Source organism: Malania oleifera, chromosome 3 (assembly GCF_029873635.1).
Source record: "Malania oleifera isolate guangnan ecotype guangnan chromosome 3, ASM2987363v1, whole genome shotgun sequence".
Taxonomy (NCBI): Eukaryota; Viridiplantae; Streptophyta; class Magnoliopsida; order Santalales; family Ximeniaceae; genus Malania; species Malania oleifera.
Window position 1 is genome coordinate 16,620,395 of NC_080419.1, and position 20,312 is coordinate 16,640,706.

General features: G+C 34.4%; 1 protein-coding gene across 2 annotated transcripts in view; it reads right to left on the reverse strand.

Annotated features, from left to right (window-relative positions):
- Positions 1-543: 543 nt before the first annotated feature.
- Positions 544-20,312, reverse strand: part of LOC131150238 (uncharacterized) — a 28,119-nt gene continuing 8,350 nt past the window's right edge. The window contains exons 2-7 of one of the 2 annotated variants that reach the window (XM_058100843.1): positions 8,243-8,479; positions 6,414-6,525; positions 6,161-6,335; positions 2,109-2,349; positions 908-1,217; positions 544-745 (exon numbers count right to left, since the gene is read on the reverse strand). In XM_058100843.1, coding sequence (XP_057956826.1) covers positions 922-1,217; positions 2,109-2,349; positions 6,161-6,335; positions 6,414-6,525; positions 8,243-8,479 — 1,061 coding nt within the window. In that variant the 3' untranslated portion in view covers positions 544-745; positions 908-921. Of the gene's footprint in view, positions 1,218-2,108; positions 2,350-6,160; positions 6,336-6,413; positions 6,526-8,242; positions 8,480-20,312 lie in introns of both variants that reach the window. The other variant, XM_058100844.1, reaches the window with a different exon arrangement.

Consider the following 20,312-nt stretch of genomic DNA (forward strand, 5'->3'; position numbering starts at 1 on the left):
AAATTACAAAAAAAAAAATTAAATATTAATGATGTGCAAGTTTATATTTTTGTTTGTAAATTTAATGCATTTTTTCTTTTCTTTCTCACTTTCCTTAATAACCAAATATGAGAATGAAGATATAATATTTTCTAAATTTTAAATAGGACCTCAAAAAAGATCATTGTTTTTTTACCAAACCACAGAAAAGTTGTTGCCTTTTTGCCTTAATAACAAATAAATAAATAATACTTGTTAACAGAAGCTGGGAGCTGTATGGACATACTACTATGCATCAATTCTAGCTCAAGTCCTATCATTCCAACCCCATTTTCCCTAACACTATACAAACAAAAGTAATTGGGGCAGCCCGTTTGATTAAGCATCCAAAGCGAGTTTTTGCATTCTCGTTTTTGAAAATTGAAAATAAAAATATTATATCATGTGTTCATTATGTTCAATATGTACCTGTATACAAAAATTTGAAATTATTTTCAAAAATGAAACTAATAAATTGTAAAGATCCATGATTCAAGTGACAATCTGTTAATAAAATAAAAAAAATTATATTAATTATTATTGCTAATTATTACTATTACTATTGAAAAGTAAATTAATTTGAACATTATTGCTCGCCGAGTGTCTTAGCACCCTCAGCTCATATAGTTACATGATATATGATCACTGGTGGTGTCACGAGGTACTCAGACTAATCCCCCGTCCACGCTGTCTTGCCCCACAGTGAGAGAGATTGATGTCGCAATTTCTATTACAAGCGGGATACAAATTTTACGTTAACAATTGAGCAAACAGGGTATTACACAAGTTGGCTTTATAATACATTAGTGGAAGATTCAAATATGGCACAGGAACATTAAAAAAAAAAAACTCAAATATCAACATGCAGCCCCTTGAACTCAAAATGTACCATGAGAAGAAAACCTAGAACTCGCGATCAGGAAAGATAAGAGGGGCAATGATGGTCCAAACGTATAGTCCTGCAGTAACCCACTCTGTGCAGATTCGAACCCAAACCGAAGTCCAACCAACATCAATCAGATCTGAGCTCCCGGAAGAGTCGGTCCACCCGGAAAGAAGCATGGCTGAGTACATGCTAGCTAAAGCAAATATCATGTGGAAGAAGGTGTAGGAGTAACTCACTGGCCGTGCTTCTTTTTCCTCCTTTTCCTTCCCAGCTTCCAACTCTTCTGACTGAAGCAGAGGCTTCTTCCCAGCTTCTACAAGGATTCAACTTCCAGAATGACTAATTCCGTAACAGCTTGGCAACATATCATGATATGAAGGGGAGTGAGAGCATGCATGTGTGTTCACGTTTGATGACGCTGGAAAACTATTTTGGCAGCAACCTGCTCATGTCTACTTTTGAAAAGAAAATATCCTTTTGGGCTGTTCTGGAACTGAAAGCTTATCCACTGAGGATTGGCTTTTTCTATACATATATATGTATATGTATAATTCGATGTAATGTTTAGTGGTCATATGATTGCTACGACAGCAACAACTAAGCCCTCAAGTCCTGCTGTGTGGAGTAGACCATTTATATCCCCTGTTTTTTTGTCAGTCTGCTTGATATAAGCAACATCCTCCAAATGTCGGAGGTTTACCTACCTCAATTGACATTTTAGCTCTACCCTTGCCTTCCTCCTATTGGCTCTATAACCCCCTTCAAACAATTTGACTATAATATCTATTTTGTTTAGCTATACTTGACTGTTGTTTTGAAACTGACTATTGGCTCTAATTTTGTTAGGCTTTCCAATGTTCCAAGAGTTTCAATTGCATCAGTTCTATTATGAGATCAAGAGTCCTTCACTGGGTTGCGAGTCAGACCAATACAAGTTCACAAACTTCCAGTTTTCAATAATCTGATTCCTGGTTTACATGTTGCTTAGGATTGTTTTTTTACTTGTTTAGCATGCTTTTTTGAGTCCATAAATAGAGCACCTGTACCCAAAAAAATTATGGCCCAAGTCACAGGAAATGATGGTTGCATTGCATTGGGTAGCTGAGGGCCAGCATGCACAAGTTTGAAATTTTAAAAATTGGGAAAAAAAAGAAGAAAGAAAAAAAGGAACAAGAGAATAATTAATGCTTTGACCTTCAAGTACCTGCTTTTGGAGAAGATGGTGGGGATAGAAAGGTTGTTGAAGAACCAGCACGGAGAGCCGAATATAGGACTGAGAGAACTGTTGTGAGCATCCCGAGAATAAGTGTACTCATGGAGACCGCTGTGGATTTGTTATGAAGACCATTGCAAGCATAATCTCGAGGTTCACTAGAGAGACCGGTATAGCACACATAAGCACAATAAACAGAAACTATAGAAGCAGGCAATAGGCTCCCATTCACCTGTTTGCAATTCCAATCACAAGCACCTTGTAAGTCATCAAACAAAATCTGTTACCTTGAAGTTCAATAAAATTGTAACTGTTCCCCAATCCCCCCAGAATAAGCCTCTAAATTTTTCTGGGTCCCCATCACATTTTACGCTATGACAATGCACAAAGGCCCTTTTGTTTTTCACGATGAGGTGCACTTTAGTTGCCCAATCGTTGTGTTGATTATGTCAAAGAGTAAGCCATTAATCATCATCATGCCAACAAATCAGCGATGCGTTTCCATTCAATAAACAAAAACAAGATTCTAAAACAGTAGTTAAATTACCTAGGACAGGCCCCCCATGTACAACTAGTGGGTCTAAAAGAATAAGAATTTACAATTTATACAAAATTCACAGCCTCAAGCTTCTACCCACATGCTTCTATGGTAGCTAAATCGCCATTTTGTAATTTTTCAGTGAAATCCTCAAAAAAGTATGGAAAATGAATAAATAATAACCATCAAAACCATCAAGATGGTCTTTTTGACTTCAGAAATTAGCTCTAGCAAGATGTTCAAGTTATTATGCTACAAAAAATTTTAAATATGGGATAATGAAAATTAAAATAACTATCTATATCACACGAAGGATTTGTTCTCCCATAACTGAACGTTTATTATTACATTTCCAAGTTGACAACCTTAGTTATATCTGACCTTGTTTGATTATCTACAGAGTGAAGCAAATCCTTTCACACCTACCCCTGTCTTCAAAAGAACCGCTTCTCACAATACAAAGAGAAAAAATGATAAAAATGACCACCAATCAATTGTCCATGCACGACAAAGCAGGTTAGATTTCCAAGTTGATGTTCTTGGTTATATCTTCAAACCCCTCTGACTATCCACCAAGTGATGCAAATTCACACTATACCCTGCCTTCAAAAGAATTGCATGTCATAATACAAAGAGAAGAAATGATAAAAATGACCACCAATCAATTGTCCCTACATTACAGAGCATGTCCAGATCATATTGTGAATCAGAACAACATGCAGCTGTAGGCAGGTAGAGAGGATTGTTGAAAATATCTTGGTCCAGTTAACTATCTGATTACTGATGGTCCATCAACATAAAAAACAAGGCCATGTAATTAAGAGATTTCACACACACACACACACACACAAACATACAAAAGAAGAGAAAAGATAAAAGACAAGGACACATATAAGACACAAACAAAATAAAGCTCCAACGATAACTCATTAAAAATCCGAATCAGATGCAATGCAATAACTGCAAAAGCAAATCATAAAATAATGGTCATGACAATAAAGACGACATCGAGGCCACAATCATGACCAAAGGGATTGAACTAAATGAACAGAATCCTCCAAGAATGTAAATAGTGCAAGGTAGCATTGCACTGATACAGCAAGCAAAGAAATTGATGCAAACATAATTTACGAGCCATGTCTTTATACCTACTACTGACTAAAACACACTCCACCAAAACAGAAAACTACACAATACAAAGAAATGTTCAATACAAACATAATTTCCTAAATCTACACCTAAAATAAGTGTGCTGAATGGGCGGATGTAAGTGGTGGTCCTCCATCATATTCCCCAGTTGAAAGGGCTCTGCTCTGGAGAGTGTGAATGTAAAAATATGACTCTTAACAATTCAGGAATGCTCTCATGGACAGAATTCTCAGTAAGCCATCTAGCATCTGAATCGGCAACACTTCTCAACAAGCCAAGTAATGTGAAAACCACGAAGAGAGGTCACAAACTCATCATCCATAATAGACTCCACTGTCTCCAATGGCTAAGAAATGGGAGAAGGTAAAGGAACTGCTACCCTCACCGCTCAACAAATACTTTGAGCACAAATTGCAATGCTTATCAAGCTCTCAGCATAGTCTTGCAATTTCTTAACTCCCAATTTCTCAAATCCTCATAAAACAACCTTCAAACAGCACCAAACAGGCTTAAATCCACTGTTGGCATTGAAATTATCCTCCCAAATCATGTAACGTACACTGACACTTAAATTTCCTCCGTTCAGCTTCAATATCCCAGGAGACAACCAAATTATCACAGCTGGAAGTAATTTCTCATGAATTTGGAAAATGCAAAAGAATTCTGGATCAGTCACATGTGCATCACTGGCACGTGGGGCGCTCGTGCTGCCAGTGAGGAACTCTGGAAACTGGCATATCAGGGGTTTGTGAGTCTTTTTTGATGGCAGTGTTTTAAGAAAACAACAGCAAGTATGGAATTTTGTAGGGTGGTCGACCGGGAAATTTTAGTTGGTGTGTGGTGGCCCTCGGTGATCAGATGCTGATGAAACTTCAGGTGATGGTGTTTTGGGGAGTCTTGTTCTTTCTTCGATGGTGTGGGTGTCATGAAATGTTGGCTGGAGATTATGGTTTGAATTCAAGGGGCACAACTATAATTTTTTAAAAAGTTGCAGATGAACAAAGCTTCGAATTTCCAGCTTTTTTTTTTTCCTTAGCTTTTATTATAATTTCTTTGCATGAATGGTTGGAATTAGTTTGAAGCAATGCAGGAAGAAATTTGAACTTGGATGAATCTCTGAGTTTTGGAATTGCAGTTATTTTAGTGGTTGAAATAGAATGTTTAGATGAAGGATAGGAAGAATGCGGGTGAATTGAACCTGCTCTGATACCAAATTGATGTAGGACAGAAGTAGAAATTCAGAATGTGAGAGAGAGAGAGAGAGAGAGAGAGAGAGACAGCAGTCAGGACAGAAACTAGAAAGGGAAGAGAGAGAAGGAAGAACGAAGAAGGAAGGAAGAAGAAAGGAGGAGGAAGAAGAAAGGAGGGGAAGAGGAAGAGGCTGCACGAGAAAGAGAGAGGGGAGGAGAGAGAAAACAAAAAAGAGAGGGGGGAGGAACAGTCCGGATTTTGGAATTCAAATTAATAACTGATCCAAATAACTTACAAGCCAAGTATTTATACCTACTAACTAAAACACATATTTACATAAAAACCCCACCAAAGCAGAAAATTATACAATACAGGGAAATGTATAATACAAACATAATTTCCTACACCTATGCCTAAAATAAGTGTGACGAACGGGTAGCCTAAAAGATGTAGCCAGTCTTCCGAGTGATGCAAATCCTTTCACACCATAGTTACCTTCCAAAATGTGGTACATTTTTGTTCTGAAACACTAAATCTAAGGATCCAAAGTTTTAGTTCAATACTTTCCACATAACATAACTTTTTCATAGGTAAAAGAGGGGAATCATACAATTTAATTCTACTTCTACAATAATATCTATGCCACAACAGAAAATATCTTCTAGATTTAGAAACAGCTCAACATCCTCTGCAAAATATACAAGTTCCATTACACTTTTTTCATCAATATATCTAATAAGGTTACCCCAACGTTCCAATTTTAGAGCATGTGGTGTAGTGCGATCTCGTTCCCATTCCACGAACCAAAACATTCTATGTTCTAGGTAACATTGTTTCACACAATACCCTTGCCTTCAAAAGAACTGCCTCTCATAATACAAGGAGAAGAAATGAGAAAAATGACTACCAATCAATTGTCTATGCATCCCAGAGCAGGTCCAGATAATATTGCAAATCAGAACTACACGCCACAGAAGGCAAGGAGAGAGTGGTTAAAAATATATGTCCTTGTTAACTATCCAATTACTGATGGTCCATCAACATAAACAAGGCTGTGTACTTAAGATATTATATAGTGCAAGCACGCACGCAAAAAAGAAAACCACACACAATGGATGCAAACAAAATAAGTGCCATCAATAACTCAAAAAAAAAATGTAATTACCTGTGGATGCAATGCAATTACTGCAAAAGCAAATGCCAGGATCATGGTCATGACAATGAAGAAAACATTGAGGCCACAATCATGACCAGAAGGATTGAACCAAATAAACAGAATCCCCGAGAATGTAAATGCTGCAAGATAGCATCCCACTGATACAGCAAGCAAAGCAATGTACCTAGGAAGATTAATGAGGTTAGAAAGCAGGAAGGAGCAAGAGTAGGCAAAATTATGAGTCATAGCAACATGAACCAACCACTTCTGTTCATCTTTTGCAACCCATGCATCGTTCCACGAGTGTGTAAAGTCTAACAATATAATTACTTGGGCTAATAAAAATAAACCTGCCCCAAATTTTGATAGAGTTCCTGCAAAGAAGATAAGTTGGCAAAAGAACCAAATTATGAATGTTGAATTAAACCAATAAACCAATTAAATATGTATCTGGATAGGTACATATAAACTTAGATAAATAGCAATAAGGTGGCTGTGCCATGGCAACCTAATTTGAGCAACGCAGCCAACAGAGACGTGTTGGACACTCCAAATACGAGGTGTCCAACACTTACATGATACAATAGGAATTATTATAAGGGGAAAAAAAAATCTTAAAGGACACATTGTAATATTATCAAAATTTGAGAGATTTTCTATATTTTTTTAAAAAGACAGTCTAAAATTCTAAATTAAGTGAACCTGTAACTTGCATCAATCAAATCACCAAAAAAATTTGCACTAGTCAATAAACAGTCCAAAAATCAAAAGGAACAAATTTATCATCATGATATGCAAATTCAATAATACTTGAATACTATTTTTAAAGGACTTTATTTGGATTTTTTAAATGTGTAATTAACAAAATCATATATAAAAATATATATGTTTTTTTCCCCATTGCCCTGCTGTGTCTTGTGTTGAACTTGAAATTTTAAGTTTTGATGTCTCAAACATTGTGTCCATTTCCATGCTTTATAGGTGCTAATCTATATAATTCTGCATTCATTCAATTTATTTATGTAGATGCTTTTGAAATGTCCTCAATAACATGAATTTTCAGATCATATGGTCTTGCTCTAGGAAAAGACCTAAGACTGTACATGAGAAGCACTAGGCTGTAAACAGTTGGCTCGTGGAACAAATTTGAATTTGACCTCATTAAAATCTGATTGTGATGCTGATTCAGATTTGTCAATGCGAGTTTGAATTTACCTTATAAATTCAGTTATAGTTGGATAAAACTAAATCTTAAATTCAACCCAATTAGATTTATAATGTCATTTTTTTTATATAAAAAAATAGTTACAATAAAAAACAAAAAGTAGAATTTGGATATTCAAATACACAAATGTATAATCAAAAACCGAATTGAAACTAACATAATTTTTTAGGATCCAACAAATTCTGGTTCTAATTTCAGTTACATTCCAGTAGGAATAGAGCATTACAAGCATCATGATCATTTACAAAAAGTTGCAGAGCTCACTGCCTACTGTGCCTATATGGCATAGACAATATTTTTTATCAGTGCCTATGTGGTACAGACAATGCCACATACATGATACAACCAACCTTCAAATCCATAGACTGATGAAATTTATGCCGTTGATAATTCAATAAAATTAACATATTCATCTAGCAGAGAGATTATATATTTTATATAAGGTAATGTCAGCAGTGCCACATCAGTATAAGGAGGTAGAAGAGCATGCTGTTGGTTCCAGTGACAATCTATGCAATCAGATATGGCTGGATGGACCTAGGGAATAGTTGAACCTGGACAACCTAAATTACACCTTCAAAGTTTAATAGGCAAAAAATGTTATTCCATTGATGAGCTTCATCCTCACCCCCAAATTTAGACTAACTCAGTAATGTTAACCTCTTTGGCTGCTTCCCAGATCATTTAACACACTCACTCAAAACTTTAAAGAAATAACCAATTAGCTTAGGCAATGACCTTTCCATACTGCAATTATGAAATATGTACATTATCAATACAGGATCATAACATCTGTTTCTTGAGCCTAGTAGAAGAAAAACAGCAGAAATAAGAGTCACTTTATTTGGGTGGGGGGAGGAACTAACCATAGATTGAGATGATAACATTCGGGAGGAAAAACATGAGGACAACAAGCAAAGCCCAGATCACCATCTTTGCAATCCATCCACCATGGTGCCATGAATCGCGTCTATCATTTTGGTCTTTCACACCAATCATTATAAGAGCAAATATTGCAAAAAACAAGAAATTCCCTAAGCTCACACGAAGAACCGCATTTGTTTGAAACCATGCCTTTGAGTGACTGTCGGAAGTGCTTATCCCTATAGAGAATAATTATATCAGATCAATGCAAAAGCAAACCATAACTCAATAGATCTGCAAAGTAACCAAGTGTCTAGATGCTAAAGAAGCTCTTAACAAATTTGAATTCGTATGCAAAAACTATTTAAGTGATCCCAAACAAACCCAATTGCACCTTCCCTTCCAAGTTTCCATTTAAAAGTAATCCCACATTTTTCTTGCACATATGGAGAAAGTCTTAGCTTCATGACATGTGCAATTGTGCGCCTTCACTTACAAATTTAGTACTCTTGTTATCTATTTAAAATGTCATAATGTTGTTTATCTAGAAATTTTCTAGCACAAAAAACACAAGGTGTTGAACTGTTGATGCCAAAAATCAAACCCGATCTTTGCGATGGTAATCACTCGCAACCAAGGGAAAGAGAGAGAGAGAGAGAGAGAGAGAGAGAGAGAGCATGGGAGATCCTCATGGCCTCCAAGGGCCTTCTCCGACTCTCAAGTTAGTATCGGAAAGAGTATAGGTAATGTAAACATAATATTTCATTGAATGTGTATTAGAGAGTCTAGGAGTACCCTCGAGTGTCTCCTCCGTCCAATGTACTTTAGCCTCTCCAACACATAGGCAAGCTTACCCTAGAATAAATGACATCTACCTCATTTATGTGGGGGCTATACCCCTACATTAGCCCCGTTTAGGTTTTATTCTTCATCTTTAATGCAAGGTGACCTTTGATCTTCATAGGAATACCCATTTGGCACTTGACTAGTTCAGAATTTTGTTATGTTATCCCTATTCGATGCCACCTGTTCCCGACCCTTAGAAGGCAATTTCAGCATTGGGAATATTTTCTTGTGGTTTAAATCAGGAAATTTTCCTCTGCTGCGAATTACAATGTAATGTAGCTCCTTTTTCATTTTTTAAAATTGTTCCTAAGATGCTTGAATTGAGGTGGCTTTTGAGCCATTCTCTTGTACTCCACATGCTTGGACAGATGTGCCCTACTAGGGTTTTTTCAAAAGTATTTCTGAAGGTTACCCTTCCTGCCTTATTGGTGTTGTAAACCTGCTTCCCCAATGGCATTTGGCATTTACCACCTTGGGTCTTCAGACCTTTTCATGGGCATTTCTTAGGGTTGCCACCTCCTACGTATGATGGTGACCTACTCATCAAGGCATTTTGCCAAAATTACCACCTAGATCCTCTGACTGAAGCAACCTTTTCTTTCATGGGTATTTCCTAGGGTTACCAACTTGGGAGGTGGGCTGCTCTCCAAGGCTATTTGTCAAGGTTAATTTTGGCCTTTGATACATAGACTATTTTGACAAATAAGTCTATTTTGACCACTTGTTTTTATAACTAACCATTTTGATTAATTTCTTCATTTAGGCCTATATGGCCTTTTGTACTTAGCCTTTTGCCTAAGTGAACCTAATTTAGCTTCTTGAAATTGGTCATTTTCTCATGTGAGCCTATTTGGCTTTTTGTATTTGGTCATTTTGCCAAGTGGGCCTATTTGGCCTTTCATAGCTGACCATTCTAGCAAGTTTCTTCATATGGGCCCATTTGGCTTTTTGTACTTATTCGTTTCACCGAGTGAGCCTATTTAGTTTTTGTAGGGACATTCTACCAAGTGGGCCTATTTGGCCTTTTGTTCCTAGGCATACTATAAATTTTCTTCAAGTGGGGCAAATTTGGCCTTGTAAGGCTCAAGAGTGGGAGGAATTGGGAATAGAATAACAACACTATGACTAAATTAAGTGCCAAATAGACATCTGTATGAAGATCAAATGCCATCTTGCATTAAATATGATGAATAAAATGAAGATCAAAGGTCATCTAGCATTAAAGATGACAAATAAAACCTAAATGGACGTAATGAAGAGGTATAAGCCCCACATAAATCCTATAACCCACTAAAACTAAAGATAGATGTCAATTATTCTAGGGAAAGCTTGTTACATAAAGGAAAGGCTAAGTTAGGGCAAGGAGATGCTCTAGGGTGCTCAAAGACTCTCTAATAAAGTTCAAAGAAAATATTATGATTAGATTACTTCAACTCCCCCCTCCCGCTTAAAAAAAAAAAATCTTTCTATTTCTACCTTGGTTGCAACTTGCAAGTGATGGCCACGATATGACGCATAGATTATTGGGGTCAACACAACGCATTGACACAGCCAAAGAACCCTCTATTTTATTAGTATATTTTTTGCTAGCACCGAGAATATAATTAATATCGAAAACAAACTGATAATTTCCTATTTAGAATAGGAAATTGATAATATCTCTACGTTATTTCACTGATTGAAGGAAAAATAATAATGTATCTCCATTAATGGTATCAATGGAGTGTGGCCGTATTATTGCAATAATGGCGGGGATGTGATATATTATCATAATTATTTGCACGGTGTTGTGTGTGATTGTATATAATATATATTGCGATAATGATTGCAATAATTTAGCCAAATGAAAGCATGCTTGTATGTGAATAGAATTGCTGTGAGAGAATAAAATCAAGTCTCCCAATATATATTGCTATGCAGTAGTGGTTATAAAATGTATAATATTATATTATTAGTTTATAATATAAAGAAGACCTTGTCTGTTTTGATTGCTATATAAAATCAAAAGTCTCCCAATCCACATTACTATGCAGTAGTAGTTATAAAAATATATAATATTATATTATTAGTTTATATATATAAGGAAGACCTTGTCTGTTTTGATTGCTTTATAAAATTGAAAGGCTCCCTCACATGGTTATAATATTATATCTAAGCGGATAGTCGATTGCAAGTAATAGGATGATATAATAATAAATCCCACATTATTGCAGCATGTGTTATATATGCAATTATTCCTCCCTCACATGACTTATATAATAAAATTCAACAGAGATAGACAATGATTTAACTCTTTTTGAAAGAGTAGAGGTAATCAGGTTCTCCCGCTAAAGAACTAAGAGCAACGAAACTCTAAAAACCAAAAGATAAATCACAAAGTTTTGTCTCCTGTTTCCATTAATCAAGGAGTTGATTACAAATGTCAGTTTCGGTGTGGATACGCATAGAGTTTTCGTAATATCGAAGAATTTTTATATCCAAAACTCGCTCCAATGTATATCATTTTAATATTTCGAATAATTTTAAACGCAAATAGATCTATTTTTGGCTAATTTATTGCAATCATTATTGCAATATATATTATATACAATCACACACAGCACCATGCAAATAATTATAATAATATATCACCTCCCCGCCATTATCAACTTCCTATATTAAATAGGAAATCATCAGTTTGTCTCTAATATTAATTATATTCTCGAAGCTAGTCAAAAATATAATAATATTCCATTTGGACTAAAAATTTATTTATTTGACTAAATTAAATTCTCTAATTTAATTATCAAATAATAAAATAAATAATCCATTAGCAAAGATCAGAACACTCGTTAGTGTGCGACCCCATAGGTTCAATACTAAGCCGGTAGTAAGTTGGTCAAACCAATCTACTAATCAAGGTTGGTGTCCAGCAACACTCCTTAATGGCCAGATAGCGTGAAGTATACAATTACGTTCAAGAACCTGTAGAAGAATAATTGTAGTATTTTCTTCTATCATTACAGCTCTAAGTATACCCTAAGATATGGTCCGACTGTCAAATCCCAATAGGTAACCTACTATGTTCCATGTCTATTATAACTGACCAATGAATGACATAAGAAACTCTTTTCTTCTTTCATTCAATTGCCCTGACCAAGGTTTTATTTTAGTCTTTATAATTAATGACAACATAGAACTCAAACTCATTACCAAGAGTTGACAGATTCCATCTTGATCAATCATTAATTCTAGAAGTATCAAATCATACCCAATATCCTTTCAATTATCACCGTAAGGCAATATGTGTCCAGAATCAAAGTATGATAAATAACATTTAATTACTATGAAGATCTCAGGTCAAAGAAAATTCTTACATCACATTCCTCAAGAAAATATCCTATTGACAGATTGATGGTAATTCTAGCCATTAGGAATTTTCAAATGAGTCAATTCAATGATCATATCTCCATATGCATCATCTATATATGTAATTTAGTTAATGAGATCAACTAATCTCTATCTTAAAAAGACCACCGCATATATATTGATCTAACGGGATCATTAATGTCCTAATATTAATGATCCAAAGACCAAGAACAATTTAATTTAAATAGTAAAAGGCCTAACTCTCATTATCACGATCTCCATCATGATGATACGCCTATAAATTTAATCAAGGATCTTTATTTAGTTAAATAAATAATTAAATAATAAAACTGCTAATGCCAGTTATTAATCAAAACTGTTGATTAAAAAATGTGTTCAAACTATTACATGTGAGATTGGATCTAGGGCATACTAATTCTATCCCCAACAATCTCCCACTTGCACAAGAGCCAATTGGTCATGTATTTCATTTGCAATTTCCACTTGTGCTTGTCAAACTCCTTTGCACCAAGCGCCTTAGTGAACGGATCTGCTGCATTTTCTTTTCCTTCAATCTTTTGAATAATGACATCTCCACGTTCAATGATTTCTCTAATCAAGTGATACCTCCGTAAAATATGTTAGGCTTTTTTATGTGTCTTGGCTCTTTTGCTTGAGCGATAGCTCCAGTATTGTCACATAAAAATGGAACTAGACCCTCTATTGAAGAAATCACACCAAGTTCAATAATGAACTTTTTCATCCAAACTGCTTCCTTAGCACCCTCACTTGCCGCTATATATTCTACTTCAGTCACTAAATCAACTACAGTAGCTTGTTTGGAACTTTTCCAACTCATTGCACCACCATTTAAGGCATAAGCATAACCAATAATAGATTTGCAATCATCTTTGTCTGAAGAAAAACTTGGATGGGTATAACCTTCAAGTTTCAACTCAAAATCTCCATAGATGAGGAATTGGTCTTTAGTTCTTCTCAAGTACTTAAGAATGGTCTTGACCACTTTCCAATGTTCCTCGCTAGGATTCGCTTGATATCAACTAGTCACTCCAAGTGCAGAAGCCACATCAGGTCGTGTACATGTCATGCTGAGAGTAATTCTAGTGCCTATCGGTAGATAGCCTCTTTTGGAATCTTCCATGTTATATCTCTTTAAGATGACAACAATGCATATGGATTGGGAAAGCACAAGCAACTTCTTAGATCTATCTCTATAGATCTTTATTCCCAATATATAAGCTGCTTCTCCCCAATCTTTCATGGAGAACTGTTTAGATAGCCAAATCTTAGTATTTTGTAATGCCGGTACGTCATTCCCAATGAGTAATATATCATCAACTTACAGCACTAAGAAAATAATCATGCTCCCACTTACCTTTTTGTACACAAGGTTCTTCTTTACATCTAACAAAATTGAACTTTTCAATTGTCTAGTTAAAACAAATATTCCAACTCCTAGAAGCTTGCTTTAATCTATAAATGGACTTTTGTAGCTTGCAAACTTTATTATGATTAGACGGGGATATGAAACCTTCAGGTTGTATCATATACACATCCTCTTCTAACTCACCATTAAGGAAAGCTGTTTCCACATCCATTTGTCATATTTCATAATCATAGTATGCTCCTATAACAAGTAGAATCCAAATTGACTTGAGCATTGCTACGGGAGAGAAAGTTTGCATGGTGCTGTGTGTGATTATATATATATATATATATTGCAATAATGATTGCAATAAATTAGCGAAAAATAGATCTATTTGCGTTTAAAATTATTCTAAACATTAAAACAATATACCTGGGAGCGAGTTTTGGATATTAAAATTCTTCAATATTACGAAAACTCTATGCAAATCCACGCCAAAACTAACCTTTATAATCAACTCCTTGATTAATGGAAACAGGAGACAAAACTCTGTGATTTATCTCTTGGTTTTTAGAGTTTCGTTGCTCTTACCCATTCTTCCTCTACTCTTTCAAAAAGAGCTAAATCATTATCTATCTCTGATGAATTATATTATGTAAGTCATGTGAGGAAGGAATAATTGCATATATAGCACACGCTGCAATAATGTAAGATTTATTATTATATCATCTTATTACTTACAATCGGCTATCCACTTGGATATAATATTATAACCATGTGAGAGAGCCTTTTAATATTAAATGGCAATCAAAACAGACAAGGTTTTCCTTATATTATGAACTAATAATATAATATTATATATTTTTATAACCGCTACTGCATAGCAATGTGAGTTGGGAGACTTTTGATTTTATATGGCAATCAAAACAGACAAGGTATTCCTTATATTATAAACTAACAATATAATATTATATATTTTTATAACCACTACTGCATAGCAATGTGGATTGGGAGATTTATGATTTTATTCTCTCACAACATCTTCCATTCACACACAAGCATGTACTCATTTGGCTAAATTATTGCAATCATTATTGCAATATATATTATATACAATCACATACAGCACTATGCAAATAATTATAATAATATATCACCTCCCCACTATTATTGCAATAATACGGCCACACTCCATTGATACCATTAATGGAGATAAATTATTATTTTTCCTTTAATCAGTGAAATAACACAAAGATATTATCAATTTCCTATTCTAAATAGGAAATCATCAGTTTGTTTTCAATATTAATTATATTCTCAGTGCTAACCAAAAATATAATAATATTCCATTTGGACTAAAAAATTTATTTATTTGACTAAATTAAATTCTCTAATTTAATTATCAAATAAAAAAATAAATAATCCACTAGCAAGGATCAGAACACTCGTTAGTGTGCGACCCCATAGGTTCAATACTAAGTCGGTAGTAAGTTGGTCAAACCAATCCACTAATCAAGGTTGGCATCTCGCAACACTCCTTAATGAATCCCATAGAAGAATAATTGTAGTATGTTATTCCATCATTACAACTTCGGGTCAGAAGGGTGATAGAAATAATATCCCATAGTTTCTTTGGGATACCCAATGATTCTACATTTATCAAATCTTGAGTCAAGTTTGTCTGTTTGCAATCTCTTAACATAAGTCGGACAACCCCAAACCTTAATATGCTTAAGGCCTAGCTTACGACCTTTCCGTATCTCATATGGTGTCACAGAGACCGTCTTTGTGGGAACTTTATTTAATAAATATGCTGCTGTGGTGTTCAATTCCTTCATATCCCCATAAATTTATTGGAAGATCCATGAACCCCATCATGGACCACACCGTATCTAATAAGGTTCGATTCCTTCTTTCAAACACACCATTATGTTGTGGTGTTCCAGGAGGTGTCCACTATGAGAGAATCGCATTCTCTTTGAGATATCCAATAAAATCATCACTAAGATATTCTCCTCCTCTATCAGTTCTCAATATTTTGATATTTTTACCAGTCTGATTTTCAACTTCACTACGAAATCTTTTGAACAATTCAAATGACACAAATTTGTCTTTCATAAGATACACAAATCCATATCTTGACATATCATCAGTGAATGTGATAAAGTAAGAATATCCTCCTTTGGCATGAACTTTCATGGGCCCACAAACATATGAATGAATTAGTCCCAATAATTCAGAAGCTCTTTCTCCAATTCCAACAAATGGAGATTTGATCATTTTCCCTTTGAGACAAGATTCACAAGTTGGATATGATTCATAATCATAAATATCAAAGTAACCCCCCTTGTGCAACTTGTTAATTCTTCTCTCCAATATGACCAAGTCTACAATGCCAAAGATATATTTGATTTACTTGAGCATCTCTTTTTCTCTTAAGATTAGAAACATGCATAATCGTATTAGCATGTACATTAGGTAAGACATATATAACATGTTGGAGATAACCATTCACATATAAATCATTATTTAGATAAATGGAGCAAATGTTATTATTGAAAACAATACGAAAACCATACTTGTCCAACATAGAAACTGAAATTATGTTTGAAACAAATTTCGGAACATAATAACAATTCTCTAACAAAAGCACTTTGCCCATAGACATAATTAGAGAAATTGATCTTACAGCTCAGGCTACAACATTTGCACCATTCCCAACTTGAAGATTATCTTCCCCTTTCTTTAACCTCTTACTGATTTGAAGTTCCTACAACATATTGTAGATGTTAAAACTACTGCCAATATTTAATACCCACATTGAAGAATTGGTAATAGTTGAAGAAATCATGAAAACATTTTTCATGATAGTCTCACTTGGTTTCTTTAGAAATGCAAGATACTCTTTGCAGTTTCTCTTCCAATGACCTTTCTTCTTGCAGAAGAAACATTCACTAGCAGCTTGATTAACTCTGCCCTCTTTGCCTTTAGGTTTGGTCACACCACCATTAGGCACAGTAGGCTTCTTCTTAGGCTTTTCTCATCCTTACCCTTCCTTTTGGAAGAATAGCCAGCCAACATGATAGTTCCTTTATTCTTCTCAGATGCAATTTGATTATCATAATAATCAACCAACATAGTGAGCATCTCAAGAAGATCACAACTCATTTTATTCATGTTGTAGTTAACAATGAACTATGAAAAAGAACTAGGCAGTGACTGCAAGATCAAATCTTGAGAAAGCTCCTTGCCAAGTGTGCACCCCAACTTCACAAGTTGTTCAACAAGATCAATCATTTTGATCACATGGGGCCCAATTTGAGAGCTCACAGTCAATGCAGATTTAAATAAAGCCTTAGATAGTTGATATCTAGCTATCTTGCCTTGTGCACCATAAATCTTCTTAAGATGTTCGATGATAGCAGGTTGATCCATATCCTGATATTTCCTCTGATGTTCAGAACTCATAGACGCTAGTATGATGCATTTGGCAGTAAGACTTTTTTCCAAGTATTTCTGAATATCCTCGGTAGTCTTAGCATCATCTAGGGATGGGGCTTCTGTCATCAATCATATTAATAAGCTTTTCATGCATGAGAATAATTCTCAAATTTCGGACCAATAATCAAAATTTGGTCCAACCAATTTACTGGTATCAAGTATACCGCGCAGTGATTTAGCAAACATTTTGAGAATTTTGAGATTAGGAAAAATAAAATAATATAAGAACACTATATCACAAAGACATGGACCTTTTACCTAAATGATATTTCCACTAATATCATGAACTACGTTACCCTCATTGTAGTTACAGAAAACTCTATTTTCTTTTAGTGGAGTATGGGAATTTTTTAACAATATGAATGAGTCCCTTGGTAGTCAAGCCGTTTCTCACGCATATTTTAAAAGTAGGTACTTTTACCAATTGTATCTCAATACGACTTCCATAATTAGCTCCATACCAAATAGCCCCCTGGTTGTTAGGTCGTTCATATTGGCATAGTTGAGTTCATCCATCACTTTGGAAAAGAATCAGTTAAATATCATACCCCCCCCCCCCCCCCCGCGCCGGCGGGAAGTCTAGGCCTATAGTATAAAATGAAATAATTCTTTCCATGCATGCATCAAACGCAATAAATAATTCTATTTTATTCTTTGAACTACAAGTCTCCTAGTTGTCAAGTCGCACCTTGTAAACAAGAAATAAATATAACTATTTATTTTGATGGAAAGCTTTATAATAAAATATCTTATATTTTACTGCCCAAGAATTCAATTTTCAGTGAGACGGAAAAATTATTAAAACAATTTTAATAACATAGTGAGATAATCACTAAAAACATATGGATTTAATATTTAGGTCGTCTACATGCAATTAATTTACATCACATGTAATAAATAATTCATAATTATTTGAAATACAAATATGCATGTAAAAATTAAACAAAATCAGTATGTTAATTATTAATAACTACATCACATGTAATAGTTCGAACACATTTTTTAATCAACAATTTTGATTACTAATTGCCATTAGCAGTTTTATTATTTAGTTATTTATTTAACTAAATAAAGATCCTTGATTAAATTTATAGGCTTGTCATCATGATGGAGATCGTGACAATGAAAGTTAGGCCTTTTACTATTCAATCTAAATTGTTCTTAGTCTTAGGATTATTAATATTAGGACATTAATGATCTGGTTAGATCAATATATATGTGGTGGTCTCTATAAGATAGAGATTAGTTGATCTCATTAACTAAATTACATATATAGATGATGCATATGGAGATATGATCATTGAACTGACTCATTCGAAAATTCCTAATGGTTAGAATTACCATCAATTTGTCAATAGGATATTTTCTTAAGGAATATGATGTAAGAATTTTCTTTGACCTGGGATCGTCATAGTAATTAACATGTTATTTATCATACTTTGATTCTGGACACCTATTTCCCTACGGTGATAATTGAAAGGATATTGGGTATGATTTAATACTTGTAAAATTAATGATTGATCAAGATGGAATCTGTCAACTCTTGGTGAGTTTGAGCCTATGTTGTCATTAATTATAACGACTAAAATAAGACATTAGCCAGGACAATTGAATGAAAGAAGAAAAGAGTTACTTATGTCATTCATTGGTTAGTTATAATAGACATGGAACATAGTAGGTTACCTATTGGGATTTGACAGTCGGACCATATCCTAAGGTATACCCGGAGCTATAATGAAGGAAGAAAATACTACAATTATTCTTCTAAAGGTTCTTGAACGTAGTTGTATACTTCATGCTATTTGGTCACTAAGAAGTGCTGCTAGACGCCAACCTTGATTAGTAAATTGATTTGACCAACTTACTATCGGCTTAGTATTGAACCTATGGGGTCGCACACTAACGAGTGTTCTGATCTTTACAAGTGGATTATTTATTTTATTATTTGATAATTAAATTAGAGAATTTAATTTAGTCAAAATAATTAAATTTTTAGTCCAAATAGAATATTATTATATTTTTGGCTAGCACTGAAAATATAATTAATATTGGAGACAAACTAATGATTTTCTCTTTAGAATAGGAAATTGATAATATCTCTTCATGTGGAGATAGATTTTGTTATAACTTGTTTTAAAATCAATTTTAGTTATTGACCCTTTATATTATTGTGTTGTTATGGGTTTTAATATTTTTAGCTTTCCTTGTAATAAAAATGTGAATTAATGTTCTTTAATGAGTGTTATTATCTCCCTATAATTTTCATTAGTGTTAGATACTTGTGCAAGTGCATTTTGAAGTATGAATTTTTTTGGGTATTTTCTTAAAAAAAATTGAAATTATTTTATCTAGAGGTTTATACAAGAATAAGAATATCGCTTCTTGTTACATAGTGTATTTGGGTAGTTTTGAATATTAGAAAAAAAAATTTGATATTATTTATCACCAAGGTTTGGGTAAAAGGAAATATAGGAATATTACATTCCTAGGAGTTTAATATTACTATGACTAATGAACAATTTCCTAGGAATTTGAGTACTAAAACTCTAGAATCCAGTGATTTGAAACTTTACTGGAATATTAAATTTCCTGAACCAAACACATCCTAATAGCAATCCCACATTTTCCCTGCACACTTATCAGAACTCAATGCCCAAATGCAGAAATTCTTAGCTTCATGAAGTATGCAATTGTGGGCCTTCAGTTACAAAATTAATAATCCTGTAATCTATCCAAAATTTGATAGTGTCGCGACATCCTTGCGGAGCGAATAGTGCCCCGAGGTGCGGGCGAAATAAAAAGTGTGGTTTGATGATTTTTGTGAAAAATGGATGTGATAAAGTCACCACTAACCTTTCAAAGTGTGGTTAGAACACACGATTGCTATCCAATTAAGGGTAGAATTGGTCTGCACATACCAAAGTAAGGATCAGGAGTTCCGTTATGCAAGGGGAAGATATTAGCACCCCCTACAAGCCCGTTCTATGAAT